A 15,787-nucleotide genomic window follows, 5' to 3' on the forward strand; every position below is an offset into this window, starting at 1 on the left:
ACCTTGCGATCGCATAAGCCAATACCAGCTGCCTCCAACTCTTGCTCTATGCGATCGCAGACCCTCTCATGCGATCACATTGAGTAAAAACCTGCTGTACTCATACCAGAAAACCAACAATCCTCACAAGGCAAGAATCTACCCGTTGAGCATCCGAAACACGCCCGAAGCCCTCGGGACCTCAATCAAACCTACCAACCAGTCCTAGTACCTCATTCGAACTTAGTCGAGCCTTGAAATAACCTCAATTAACATCGAAATCACGAATCGCAACCCGATTTAAGTTTAATGAACTTAGAACTTCAAACTTCAACTTTCAGTGTTTAAATCTATCAAATCACGTCGAATTGACCTTAAATTTTGCACATAAGTCATATTCGTCATTGCGGACCTACTCCAACTTCCAGAATCGAAATTCGATCCCGATATCAAAAACTCAAATCTCGGTCAAACTTCCCAAAAATCTTTAAATTTCTATCTTTAGCCAAATGACTCCAAAATGACTTACGGGCCTCCGAATTCAATTTCGATCGCGCTCCCAATACTAGAATCACCATACGGGGCTATTCCCTGACTCGGAATCCCAAACGGACATCGATAACACTGAAATGCACTTCAACCCAAACTTATGAAATTTCTTCCAAAATTCTAACATCCACAATAGGCGCCAAAACGCCCCCGGGTCCTCCAAAACCCGATCCGGACATACGCCCAAGTCTGAAATCACCATACGAACCTACTGGAACCTTCAGATCCCGATTCCGAGGTCGTTTACTCTGAAATTCAATCTTAGTCAATTCTTTCAACTTAAAGCTTCCGAAATGAGAATTCACTTTCCAAATCAACTCCGAATTCCCCGGAATTCAATTACGACCTTGCGTACAAGTCATAATATCTGAAGTGAAGCTGTTCATGACGTCAAACCGTTGAACAACGTGCTAGAACTCAAAACGATCGGTTGGGTCGTTACAATCAAATTGGTGTGGTGGGATCGTTTCCTATTTTTCTTTTCAGTTATGCTCTGGCTTATTACATTAAAATTATATTTTACCCTTTACCTTTTTTTTGAACTCCAAATCTCCAACCTTTGACTTACTTTGTCTTCATCCCTTTTTTCTTTTGCCGCTTACTATTCCCAACTCCAACGCAAAGGTAGTACGAATAGGTTTTGCCTTTCTTTTTGTTTCGTTTTTCTCCTACTTTGATTTTAACTCCAATTCTAACTGCTTTAATCTCCAATTAGCTATATAATATTAGTTGTTTTCAAGTGTACATATTATTACTTATTTATCTTCGTTCCTTTGTTCGGCCAACTGCACGGTCTTCGTTCGTTTCTCTATCATCTTTTTTTTCTAATGATAGGTAAACTTTGATTTTAGTAGAAAGGGATTTTCTTAAATTATTTTTATCCGTAATTCTTAATAAATTTAATATTTAAAATAATTGAGGGTATTTTAGTAAACTTATCAGTTACAATACAGTTCGACACAGTCAAACTAAAAGCAAAATGTTATTTAACATCATCAAATAATACAATCTATCCGAACGTTGTTTTAATAAATTAAAACAATACGATACCATACGATACAATATAATACATTATGAAATGATGAATAACAATGATCCAAACAGAGTGTTAGTTCCAAATTATGTGGCAAAACAGGATTTAAGAAAGACATATTTTTTCTAAATCTGCAATCATAAATATTTCATAATACTTTTAAAATTTATGGTATTAATTATTGTTTAATATTTATGTGATCATAAAAACTTATTATTCCGAGGAAAATAAGAAATTTAAATTAATGTTTTCAAATTTTGAAGATATTCTCTTTTAACGGACTAAAAAGAAAATGATGCTATATAAATCGAAATGGAATAAAGTATTATTTTTGACACTTTTTCCACTTTTCAGTTTTTAGATGTTTAAATTAAAAAACTAACTATACTTTAAAATTATCCATTCTTTTATAAAAAATTGTGATGATATATATTATAATTAAACATACATTAATTGATAATTAAATACGATATTAACACTCAAGACGTGGAAAGATGATTTGAAATCTCAGCAAATAGAAAATTTTAAGTAATTTCTTCTGATCTCTTATCGATTATTCATTGGCAAGAGCTATCTTTTGCAATCTTTCTGGTGTAGAGTATATTTTTGGTGCAAAAAGAAGAAAGAAAACCATTTTCCTGAACAGGTAGACTCTTGAGACTAAGTAGGCGTTTGGACATAAAGTTTTGAAAAAAAATATTATTTGTAGTTAAGTTGAAAAATGATATTTAGAATTTGAAATTATGTTTGGACATGCATTTCATTTGAAAAAATATTACAGTTTTGTGAGTGGGAAAAATTATTTTCTGAAAAATTTGAAAAAGTAGTCAAAACTGCTTTTTTAATTTTTAAAAAACTCATTTTCGAAAAATTTGCAAAATTTCATGGACTAAACCATTTTGGAGAAAATATTTTGAACAAAAAAAGAAAAAAGATTTATGGAACGGGACCTAGTTATTTCAGGAAACTCAATATCAAATTCACGAAAAGTAACGTATTAAAATCAGACTTGAGAAAGTTAAAAAAAAAAAAAAATATTACCCAATGACTAAACAAAACAACTCATGCTTTATATGAATAAATTAACTTATGAACGCGATACTAAAGAACATCTTTATACTTGAGAAGCTTAGTATTAACCAATTAAATTTACCATTACATTTTGATTGAATAGAACAATACTATTGGAAAGAATAACCGAGACACCAACAATTACGTGATTTAACCAATTATGCCTATGTTTACAAGTAAGAAAAAAATAATTCCCAATATAAACGACGACAATCGTTAATCGTAACTCACACAGCCACTTCATGAGTAGGAAAGAAATTTCTTGAGATAATTATTATAAGAGCAGGGTCGCTCCAACTGAACAAGATGTCCTGCCTTTTTTATGTAATCGATTGTCGCATTTTCTCCCAACTTCCTGCACTCATTATTGTACCCAAAATTAGATATTCGATAGATTTGATCAATAAAAGCATTAATTTTGAATTCCAAAATTGCTCTGCAGCTAGGAACTTACTGTTTCATGTTATCAGACACAGCCACATTAAAAATCTTGTCGTCGTCTCCACATAAAAGGTAAATCCTCTGTGTGAAAGATTAAACAAAGATATTAGTAAAGTACCATCCAAGTGTAGACATGTAATTTTTAACTCACGCATTAGAATCACCTCTACTAGTCCTAGTATTTTTAGGATATTTATTTGAGTTTATTTCTATAGGATTTTACTTTATTACTAATTTTAATTCTATTTTTAAGGTACAAAAAATTGAAAAAATACAAAAATAGTTTCATGTTCTATCTTATTCTATTTAGTTTAGGTTATTAATATTTTTATAGCAATATATTTTTGTTTTTACCATGATTCTCACTTTTATTTTGAATATAATAATTTATATAAAAGTGATATATATATATATATATATATATATATTTTACTTTAATTAATTAGAATTAATTTTAAATCATTTTTATAAAGAAAAGGTTTAAGTTTTTTGAATTGATGGATTTAAAGGGTTATAGTCCCAAATTTTTGGCCCAATTTCGGGAAAGAAGAGGCCCAAATTTGGGCAGCCCAATCTCATAACGCCTTGACCCACGCCCCAAACCCAAAACCTGCTGACCTGCCGACCCAGTCCGCCGACCCGCCCCAATTCCTATTTTAAATCCTAGTCATCTATGTTATTTGATCCATTGGCTCACATCTTTTTCCCTAACCAAATATAAACCTAATATTCGCTAACCCTAAACCTAAAAACTCCACCCAAACGGCGCCCCAACCCTTCAACGCGTCTGCCGCCATGCGACCACCCTAACCCGCCGGAAAATCCCTCCAATCAATACATGGTCCCCTCCCCTCGCTGGTCCCCTCCTTCCCCGTCACCTCTATCACGCGTTTTCTTCCTCATCTCATTTTCGATTTTATCGTTTTAGGTGAGAACGAAAAAATGGGAGGCGTAGGATCGAGTTACACTCGATCTACCCCCTCCATCTGTCCTTTATTGCCATTAAAAGGGATAAAATTCGAGTTTTCTTGGTTTTTATTCTTTTTCGGATTTTGGTTGAAGATATTTCGGATTTGTTTTATGGTCCCACGTGATTTCTTGGTGAAGAAGGATAGAAGCTTCGAGAGAGAGAGCTATATATTTGAGGTTTTTGGACAAAATTTTGGGAGAGAGAAATTAGAGGAAAATTTGGAAAAATTTCGGACTAAGAGACAAATATTTAGAGAAAAAGCACTTGAAGAAATTAGGGTTTTCAGGGATTTTTGTTCCTTTTTCTTGGTTTGCTTCTACTTCTTTTACTTTGATTCTCAAAAGTCAGAAAAGAAAAAATCAAAAAAAAAATATACATAATATTTTTGTTACTTCTTTCCGTTTCGATTTTCGATTTCAATACAAAATTTGATTGAGGTTTGCCGTGGAGTCGAGGTCGTTCGAGCTGTTCAGTGCTTACAAATCGAGGTTCATTTGCGGTTCTGTTCCTGCCGCGCAAATTCAGTCCAGTTTTGTTTGAATTTGGTTGTTGTTTTGCTTCAATTCTCGTTGTCGAACTTTAGTTGTATTTGGCATTCAAGCAGGTTGATTAAAGTTCTAGTTACATGTTTCAACGTTACTTGGAGGAATGTCACGTAAAGCTAGTAGGCTGTTAAATTATCATGCCTTAAATCCATCTCTTATTATTCTGTGTACTAGCATTTTTCTTTATTTGTTGATTCCATGTTGGTTGTTTAAGTTTGTTTATCCACTCGATGTGAATGTGTTTAAAAGATGAAATTGGGGCCGCGGGATTTGGGCTTTAAACAGGAATAGACGAGTTTAAACGGTAAAAACTTACCCGCACCGGGTGTTTACACCAAACCAATAAATATATGACATGTGTCTTGCATATTGACTTCAATTATTTAACCATAGTAAATTATATGCATTCTCATCTAATTAAATTAATTAACCATAGTGAATTAATATAGTTTGGTGTAAACACCCGGTGTGGATAAGTATTTACCAGTTTAAACATTGCTATACTTGTTCTGGTTCTGTTTTTATTTTTACTTTTCTCTTTTCACCGCTAGTAGCATGTTTAGGCCGACAACACTCGGGTAGGCAATCCTTAGAATTGTTTGTTAGCTTTTGAGGTGAGAGGCTGTCCCCTTAGTTAAATTTATCCGGGGAATGCCCTGAACAACTTGTATATATTTTATTCCGGGGAATGCACCGTAGTACTTTTATTTGGAGCCTTTTTTGTGTGTTTATTTTCTGTGTTTGTTTTACCTCAATTCGAATATTCTAAAAAGGCGACTAGATCAAGCATGCAACCATACTAGTTACAAGACTTGGGGAGTACCTAACACCTTCTCCCCGAGTCAAATGAACCCCCTTATCCAAATCTCTGGTGCAGACTTAGTTTTGGACTCTCAAATGTTTTGAAAAGAAAAAAAAATATTTAAAAAAAAAAATCATGACCTGACACATCGAAATCAAATGTCAGGAGGCAACTCTGAGTTAATCCTTTTGAACACAAAATGCTTTTTGAGCTTTACAAATTCTTTTATTAATTTAAGAGAGTTAGTGAAGTTTGTAAAAAAAGGGTGTGACACCAAGTTTTGGAAATTTTAAACTCATGAATACTATTATCATCGAGAAATCATAGAGGAATATGACATTTACTTCAATATCTAGTTTACTTTTTATTTTTTCTTTTCTTTTGGGGCATGTTTTTGTCGTTTTTTTTTCTTCCCTTAAAATGTCCTTCAATTTCTTTACCGAGTAATTGGCTAAGAATTGATATTTTATTTATTCGATATTAGGGGTGGGCATAGTTTGGGCAAATCCGAAATCCAAACCAAAATTTGAATTTTTAGATTTTTTGTTTGGATTTAATTTCTTTAAATTTTTAGATTCCGGATTGGATATTGGATTTGGTACTTTGGATTTTGGATATCCGAAAATTCGAAATTTTTATACTTTATATTTAGTCAATTATCCATATGTCAATAATAATAATTTCAATACCCTACCCATTAGATATTATCTCATATATTCAATATTAATTACTACGTTACTCTCAGCATAATTTCTACTTGGACATAATTTTACTATACTTCTTATCGAACATATTAATGTCTCTTGTTGCATTTTCTTGATAATAATTTTGTTGTTTGAATACTTTATTTGAATAATTGCGGTGAGAATGATAAACTATTCATGCAATTTAATATGACTACTTCATTTGGATATTCATATTTTATAAAAAGAAGAAATATCTCAAGTTCTCAACTTATAAGCTCAAACCCAAAAGTCCAAAATGTTCAAATCGGTTAATCCGAAATCAAACTTAAAAAATCTAATCCAATTCGAGCCTATTTGGATTGGATTTGAATTGTCATTTCTTTAATCCTAAAATCTAAAATCGAAAACGAAATTTTTATATCTAATCCGAACTGCTCGGACGCCCACCCCTATTCGGTAGGAGATTGACTTATGAATTTTGGGTAATTTACCTACATTCAAGATGTTTTGTTCAGTAATGTGCTCTAAGAATCCAAAATTGGAGAGAGAAAATAATAATGGAATGATTTGAGGTCAATAAAAAAAAATGAAAACCACGAAAGATCAATATTCAAATATTAAATAGACAAAACAATTAAAGAACTTAGGTGATTTCTTCTCAATCTGGTCATTGCGTGCGTAACAAAAACAAGAGGAAATACCTGGGAGTAGTTAGGGATAATAGTAGCGTCTTTGTCACTGACTACTAAAGCGTCAAGAAGTTCGGCTTTCTCCTTTCTGTTGGCAAACATAACCTGCTTTTATAGCATTTTGTTATTAAAATCATGGTATAAAAATGCAAAATTCAGTTTATAAATACTGATAATGTAATGAATTTGTACACAAGTACAATATGCTTTAACTGATTTATAGCTAGCAGAATATTAATAGCTTTGAATTTTATCAATTACCAAATTAAGTTCATTACTAATATATCACCTGTTGTGGTATGTCACCATAATGTCATCGCGTAAAAGATATTTATATACACATTCCCAGGGGCAGGGGCGGATTTAGGGGTCGGAGGGGTGTTCACCCGAACAATTTTTGCCGGAAAATTATATTGTGTATATAAGGCAAAATTCGGTTTATGCCTCTATATATATTGTATTTTGAATCCCCTTAAAAAACATCCAAAAGTATAGTTCAATGGTCAAGGGGGTTCAAAATCTTTGTTATGTTGCTCGGTCAATTCCCATTGGCCACAATTTCTTCTAGTTTTTTTCAACTTTTTTATTTCTTGAACCCCTTAGCAAAAATCGTGCCTCCGCCACTGCCCCGGAGAAATGTCAAAAGATATATAGTACTTAACGTATATGATAACACTATATCGACACTAAAAAATTTACCCACACCAAATGTTTACACCAACTCATATCCAACATTTTTTTCCGTCTTTCTTTAGTTATCTATTCCTTATTCAAATAGTCTTTCTTACATGCTGATGAGATGCAATAATTATTCCATACTGTTACTTTTATATTTTGGTTGGTTCATCAATATCTATATATAAAGCTAGAAATAGAAAATATGATGTGACACATCTTATTGCTCAAAGAAGTGGTTTATCTTTTTTCTCCTTTTTTTGCTTTTTTAAAATCTAAATTCTCTTATTCAGGTAGACATATTATATTTTACCTATTATCATTGAAAGGAATATGAAACTGATGCCTTTGTTAATCTCATTTATTACATCGCATCATTATCTCTCAATGAATAGCATACATCACTTACAAAAAACTTTTCACCTATTGATTTTCCTCAATTAAATAAATTTCCATGGCTTCATCTGTCTCTACATAATAATCCAATAATGGTTGCTACCTTTGCAAGGTGTAACCTTTCAGTTTCATATTTATGGAGAAAAAAGAACTACTACAATCTCCTGTAGTGAGCAGAGACTTATCTACAAATATAGGCTCCCTTCCTGTCATAAAACATAACTTCCAGGCAATGGTTCTTTCGGCCAGGTTTGTATTCTTTTATCCTCAGTTCCTGACTAACTTTACAGGTTTTTTCAAAATTTCCGGCATTACATTATTTATGACATATTCTCAGATTTTTGTTTTACTGCATGTCGTAGTATTTTGGGATGCTATAATTTTAGAAAATTTAGAGAATTTTGTCACTATCCTCTATTTAATGTATACAATGTATCTCTTTTTACTTGTGTTTTGCCTTTATATTTTGCTTGACTGTCTCTCGTTTTATTTTTTCCTTTTCGGATTTTGTTCATTTATTTACTTATATGACGAAATTAGTTTATTGGGCTTGCAAGACTGTTCTTGAATATGCATATATGCCTTTTTTTTAGTGTAGTAAAATTATTGATAAGAACAAAGTTCCCTCTTGTAATCATTTTATTTTATTTGTATTCCTTCTATGATCTTTAGTTTGGAATCAAGTGGGTTCTAAACTACATAGAAATTAAAGTTTGATGAATCAGTTTATGTAGTCAATATGTATGTTCGTTATTTAGCCTAAAAATGTCTATTTGCTGAAAGAAATACTATTCAACTTCTTTATGGACTAACTTTTTTCTTATGAAGCAGAAGATGAATGGAGTCAACACAACGTTAAGAGGCTTATTGTACATCTCTTTGGGTTAACCGAAGAATTTCTTCTATTGTGCTGCAAAAGAATGTGGTAGTACAAGAAATTTAAAAGTTTTTTATTACTCTAGGTTCTAATTTGGAGAAATATATTTTTGTAAAGATTGGAGAAACACATAAACATTACACTTATGCAAGATGATGTGTCACTTCTTTTAGGCCAAGGATATTGGATTTATCTTTTTTCTCCTTTTTTGCCTTTTTCTCTACTTTTTTTATCTTATTGTAAGAATAAATGTTATGGTTCGTTCCCCCTCCCTTATTTATGGTCTTTACACAAAGTAATTAATTCCGTATAAATTCATTGCATATAAATTACTATATTAATTATTATTAGTTATTGTATATACTAATGGAGAATTGAAAAGCCACCATCAATCTTTAAGTTCATTTTGTTTTCTCTTCTACATCGCTCTTCATGTTCTTTCAAGTTGTTGCACACAATCTAAAAATGCTACCCAAGCCTCTGCAGTCTGAAGATATTGGGTTGGCTGATTAAGTCCTTGCATTATCTCTAATTCGGATGATAAATTTGTCATTTCTCAATATGAGTTTGTCTTCTTTTATTACATGTGAAATATGCTTTTTTTGTCCTTCGTATTATTTTTTATTGTTTAGATTCTCTGTTCACCAACAAATTCGGACAATTTTAATAGCGTCATAGTTAATGTGTCCCTAAAACTTTTGCTTTTTCATATAGCAACCGTATTTGATCAATTTCTACACAGACTTTAAATTGGTTTCGTAGTAGCATTAATACTTGCATTACTTTTAAGTTGTGTTACTGATATATTTATTGTTTCCTATGTATTTGCCTAAAATTCTACGCCATGATTCGGTTTATGTGAGAACATTACTATTTAGGAAGTCTACAAGGTTGATCTTTTGACCATATTCTTCTTAGATATTTTATAAATATTTGAATTATAAATTATTATGACTTATAATATTTTTTTAATGTAATTTTTAAATATGTAAATTTTACTTTCAAAAACTTGAATAATTTGTATCTAATTTCACGATCAATATTAAGAAATTTTGCTAAACAACAACAGGAAAGAGGAGAAAAAATAGAGTTTAGAGGAGAAAAATGACATAGAGAGAAAAAGGTAGGAAAATAATAATAATAGAGGATAGAGAAGTAATGCACCTGACTTTTATGGAATATGAGATTATTTATAGAATTAAAACTTGAGAGGAAGATTAAGGATAAAAAAAGAAGTGAAGAAAAAGAACCTGAAAGAAAGTATTTGAAAAATAATAAAGGATGGGAGAAAATTACATAATGAAAATGCAACTCAATGGATGAACATCACAACTTGGATTGGCACTTATTTAATTAATTTATTTATTGTTTCTTTTCTTTACATTTTTTTTAGTTTTTCTTTGATTTGAGAAGAGAAATTTAGGAAAGCTGAAGTCTCACTATTTGATGAAATTAAAAGAAATCAAATACTCTTATATTTATGTATCCAAAATACAATTTAAATAAGAAAATAGTGTATTAAAAACCAAGTAACACCCATTATATAGTTTTCTATTCAAAATAGTTACTATAATAAAAGTTGCAATCATTTATGCTCTAATTCTAAGGAAAATAATTATATTTGTTATCTCTTGAAAATAACTAAATTTCATATCTCTATATACAAAAAACTTAATATATTCTATTTCGATTAAAGTCATAATTAGATTTAGTGATTCTTTCGTGAAGCGCGTTCAATTTCACTAGTGTATCTCTAACGATGAATCAAAAAATACCAAAAGATATATAGTACCTGATTTAAGAGATGTCCTTAGAAGTTTATACACCAAATAAAGTTATTTGTCCACTTTTGACATTTTTTTGCGACATCAACTTTGACTTGACTCTTAAATCTTATTCTTTTGGGCTGCTTTTACCACTTCCCCTCGGCTCAACAGTTATATGCATGTCATTGATCATCAGATAGATTCATGTATCTTAGCATAATTTTTACAATAATGTAGCTCATTTTTTCATATGAATATTATTAAGTAATTAAAAATGTGTTATTTATCAACTTAATCTTTTAAAAATGTGTCATTAAGTAATTAAGAATGTGTTATTTTGGTTAAATCTTCATCTTTTAAAGGAGCAGGTCACATTATTCCACATGATATCAGCACCGACAAAGATTTTAAATTTAAATCTCAATTAATGAGATGGTCACACAATTCAATATAATTAACATATGGAATACGAATGGTAAGTTAAAGAGGAAGGTACCTCAAGAAAATCCCTGTAGAAAAATTCAGGCAACCATGGCAACTTATGAGAACCAATAGATAGAAGCACTTTAACTCCAGAGACAGTTTTGGGCAAAAGAAAATCAGGCCAATTTGTGAACCCAATATTCTTCAACGAAACATTGCTAATAGACTCAGTCAACTCAATAACCGTACTTGACATAACCATAGACTCAACCATGTGAGGATACAATTGAGCCAACTTGAACCCAACCATTCCTCCATAACTAAGTCCAACTAGAGAGAACTTTTCCACTCCAAGCTTCATCATTCCCTTTGCTAAACAATCTGCCTGATTTCACGTGTTTGTTCCATGAAAAAAGAAAATAAAAAAACAACAACGATTTAACTTTTAGATAAAATGGTCACGCGATTTAATACCTGAAAACTCGTTGACCGTTCGGGACGATCAGTGAAGGAATCTCCGAAGAAAAGTAAGTCAGGGACGTAGATGTTAAAATCAGCACCTGAAGTTCTTAAGGAAAGCACTTGAAAAAGCCAAGTCAAAATTCCATTGGAAACAAATCCATGAACAAATACAACTGCAGGCTTAGGTTTATAATTTGGTAATTTATTGTTTGGGTTATGGTAATGAATGGTTTCAGTTGGAACCCAAAAATGAATAGTAGTTCCTGGTTCTATTTCCACCATTTGGGATGTCATTCCAATAGCTTTCAATACACCATGAATTATTGGTTTCATTATAGCAAATACATTTCCCATTTTCTCTCAAACTCTTGATATCTCCCTTTTCTCTAGAGGAGTTATTACTAAGATGATATATAGCTGTGAGTTTTATGGCCAATTACTCGTATACACGACAAGATATATATATATATATATATATATATATATATATATATATAAAATACCGTACAAGCTTGGCTGGCATATCTTTTTATGTCCTTGTCTAGTTGTCTTTGTATTATATTATACGATAGAATAGACTAGAATCATTTTAATTCTAACCCATTGTTCTCGAGGGTTGACCTACTTTTTTCAAATTAAATTTATTATTTTATTATATGGCGATCCTTCATCAGATCTGAATTTATTAATAAAAAATGGACTTTGACAGATACGAAAATATCCCATGAAACTTACCCAAACTTGCATTGTAACAAATTGAAAATTTTAAAATTAAAGAATTTCTGAATTGTATTTATGAAATGAAACTGAGAGAGGTACTATTTAGCTAGAATCGGCTAGAGGATGATCCAACATTTGAATTTATGAGTTCTAAAACCTAAAAAATAACTTACTTAAAATGAATAATGTGAAAACTAGAGTTTATATGAAAAGAATTAACTCGTCAATTTGTTGTAGTCATGGTACCGTTTAAATACATACACCATCATGGATGAACTATATCTACAGCTTGTGATAATCCTATTTACATGAATGAGTTATCTACAAGGATGAGTTACTTATCCATTAGAGTCCTAGTATAACTCTCCGATTCTTGTTGATACTCCCCCTCAAGGCGGCACATATGGATTAAAAATACCCATCTTGCCAAGGAATGTATGAAAATCTCGTTGTCCCAACGCTTTAGTGAACATGTCTGCTAACTCAGCTTTTGTTGAAACATGACAAGTGACCAAGTCCCCCGAGGCAATATGTTCGCGCACAAAGTGACAATCCGCTTCTATGTGCTTCGTACGCTCATAAAAACCATGTTGGATGCAATATGCAATGCAGCATGGTTATCATAAAATAACTCTGAGGGCATCGTTTCTGATACCAAGCTGTCACGATCCAAAATTCACTATAGGTCGTGATGGCGCCCAACGTCGCTGTTAGGCAAGCCAACATTGAACTTTCCATAATTTTTCATGTTTAAATACGTATATAATTCATCTTATTAACTTGCAATAAGTAGGAATCACTTACCTCTTTTTGCTCGATGAAAATCTCCTCAAAATAGCTCCCGGCCAACCCAAGTGAAAATGAAAGAAAATCCCGTCTTAAATCCAAATCTGCCCAGGTAATCTCGCTTCTACGGTTCCATGGTCGCTTCTACGACAGCCACTTCTGCAGCATAAAGCTCGCACCTGCGAGAACCCAGCCCAAGTCGTCGACTGCATCTGCGGTCCCTGTAGCACTTCTGCGTTGCCTCATCCGCAGGTGCGATTCTGCTCCTGTGGCAAACGACCGCATCTGTGGTCCCAGCACTGCCCAACCAAAATTTGATTTTGCGCTTGCTTGGCCGCTTCTGTAGCGTCGCATCTGCGACCCTTTTTCCATAGGTGCGATTGCATCAGTACTCAAGCCCTTCAGCAATACAACAAGGTTCTAAAATGATCTGCGACTCGTTTAAAACACACCCGGGGCCCCCGGGACCCCGTCCGAACTTACTAACAAGTTTCAAAACATGATACGATACTTAGTCGAAGCCCGAATCAAGTCAAACAACATCAAAATTACGAATTGACGATCAAAACCTTTCTTTAAGCTTTCAAATTTTTAAACTTCGCCGAACACGTCCGAATTATACTTAAACATCCGGAATGACACCAAACTTTACGTGCAAGTCATAAATCACAATACGAACCTATTCCTAGGCTCGAAATTCCAAACGGACATCGATAACACAAGAGTCCACTTCAAGTCAAACTTAGGAATTTCTAAAACTTTCAAAATGCAAACTCTCCACAATAAGCGCCAAAATGCTCCCGGGCGACCCGATACTCAACCCGAACATACGCACAAGTCTGAAATCATCATATGAACATATTGGAACCTTCAAATCTCGATCCCGAGATTGTTTACTCAAAAGTCAAACCTTAGTCAACTCCTCCAACTTAAAGCTTCTAAATTGAGAATTTTCTATCCGAATCAACCCCCAAATTGAATTCCGACCACACGTACAAGTCATAATACATGAAGTGCAGCTACTAAAGGCCTCAAACCACCGAACGACGTGGTAGAGCTCAAAATGACAGGTCTAGCCATTACATTCTCCTCTACTAAAACATACGTTCGTCCTCGAATGTGACAAGAACCGTTCTGGGGTTGACAAAAAAAATCACTATTTAACACCTCGTGCACCTGCCCGTGCCACCAGAACGCACGTGAGTACATTAGCTCAAGCCAGACTAAAGATCCTCCCTTTTACTTTAACCAACAAGTCTTAGGACCAAATTCCAACATCTGAATTTCTCTACAAGACCTGATTCTAACATACAAACACCTTATCAATCTCCACAAGCACCAAAAACATGATCATACACCAATGATGATATCACTCAATGCACCGCATATCTCATTTTCTCATGGTAACCTCCTCCAAGCACAACAACTGCAAATTTACTAACACGATGCCCGTAGTATACCTCATAATGTGTATAAGCCCTTATCTAACCTTAGCAATACCACAATGATGAAAACGACACGTAGAAGCTCATAACCACCTGCCAAATCAAAATTTCCAAGATTTTCTCCACTCGACAAGAACCATTCCTTATTTTGAACGGATCATTGACATTTTCTCTTGAATATACCTTACATAAATTTGATCATACTGCTTTTAGGTCCAATGACCTCGCCTTACCTAGTACAAGTTGCTCAGATAATAGCCACCTCAAACACCGACTAAAATCTCATATGACGCTACCAATGCGCCAACAAACTACAACTCAAATATGACACATAAGGAAGAACGAACTTTGACAAAGAACTACCTAGCTCGCATAACGAATAAACGGCCAACAGATGCTATTAAACCTTCCCTAGGGATGAGAAACAAGACACATAAAATAAGTGTAGGGGACCGTACTCAATTGCGGCGTGAAACCCGATCCACACATGTTACTGTTGCGGCATGCAACCCGATCCAAAAATTATACCTGTGACGACGTGCCACCCGATCCACATATAACAATCAATAAGGAAATACACATCAAGCCATAATGCTCATACTACGAAACACTTGAATATCGACCACAAGTACACCAAGTGCATGAATACGACCCTAGGTAACGGATAACGCCCTGAGATATAAAACTCAAGCACGACTAAGGTGCAATATCGACTAGCTATACAGGACCACAACACACGTGCGAATAGTCAAGCCTTTCTCACAACCACATAGCATCATAAAGTATTACAGAGAATAGCTGACGATAGGAACATCATCCAACACCTGAAGATTCCTCTATAAGCAATATTATGCTGAATGAACACATCCGGCCTGATGTAGAGCAGACATTCACACTAGATCTACTAACGGACCTCAAGCCGACTTCAGTCATCCCATATTGGCAAATAATATTTCAAGGATCCACCATGACCCTATCCATGACACATAAGAGTAGCCATAAAATCTGGAACAAACTCCACAGTCCCCAACCAAAGGGATGGAGTGCCTCTCAGTCATAACCTCTCTCATTGGCGATCGTGCCAAAATCTCCATACCTGATTTAAATCTCTAACAATTGAATTACTAACACGTCACACTAATATGATCTTTTCGTGGGATATATCCCTAAAACCTTTCGCACCAGGTAGCAAAATTTGAACATTAATGGCCATCGACCATGTTATTTCCATAGTGCTAGCCAAACATGCATTTCAACACTCAACACTTCTTCCACCAAAACAAGCCATCCTCAGGCTGCCCAAAAATAGTGCTAGCATACTCTGAACATTTGAAATCTTCCCCCCCCCGCTCCTCCGAGCTTGTGACATTCATACCAAAACCGAATCGCAACCTTGATACTCAACTTCCAATTTCTATACCGCTCACTGAACCTATCATGCCGCTATATGAGAGTCCAAGAATTCCATAATA

The 15,787-nt window shown here is 33.7% G+C and overlaps 1 protein-coding gene across 2 annotated transcripts; it reads right to left on the reverse strand.

Annotated features, from left to right (window-relative positions):
* Positions 1-2,659: 2,659 nt before the first annotated feature.
* On the reverse strand, positions 2,660-11,786 carry LOC104214353 (uncharacterized). Of its 2 annotated transcripts, none has more exons than XM_009764008.2 (5): positions 11,377-11,786; positions 10,976-11,287; positions 6,778-6,870; positions 3,087-3,154; positions 2,660-2,987 (listed from the first exon to the last, which is right to left on the reverse strand). In XM_009764008.2, the coding sequence occupies exons 1-5, from the start codon at positions 11,716-11,718 to the stop codon at positions 2,873-2,875; spliced, it is 930 nt and encodes a 309-aa protein (XP_009762310.1). In that variant the 5' UTR covers positions 11,719-11,786; the 3' UTR covers positions 2,660-2,872. The 2 variants fall into 2 exon arrangements, with proteins under 2 accessions (XP_009762310.1, XP_070017486.1); XM_070161385.1 differs by having other exon boundaries at positions 6,778-6,873.
* Between the last annotated feature and the right edge of the window lie 4,001 nt (positions 11,787-15,787).

The sequence above is a fragment of the Nicotiana sylvestris genome, chromosome 1 (assembly GCF_000393655.2).
Source record: "Nicotiana sylvestris chromosome 1, ASM39365v2, whole genome shotgun sequence".
Lineage (NCBI taxonomy): Eukaryota > Viridiplantae > Streptophyta > Magnoliopsida > Solanales > Solanaceae > Nicotiana > Nicotiana sylvestris.

Coding starts and splice junctions, on each gene's coding strand:
- LOC104214353 (XM_070161385.1), bottom strand. CDS start 11,718: ATGGGAAATGTATTTGCTATAATGAAACCAATAATTCATGGTGTATTG. Junction 11,288..11,376: donor AACGGTCAACGAGTTTTCAG/GTATTAAATCGC, acceptor ACGTGAAATCAG/GCAGATTGTTTAGCAAAGGG. Junction 2,988..3,086: donor GTGTCTGATAACATGAAACA/GTAAGTTCCTAG, acceptor TAATGAGTGCAG/GAAGTTGGGAGAAAATGCGA.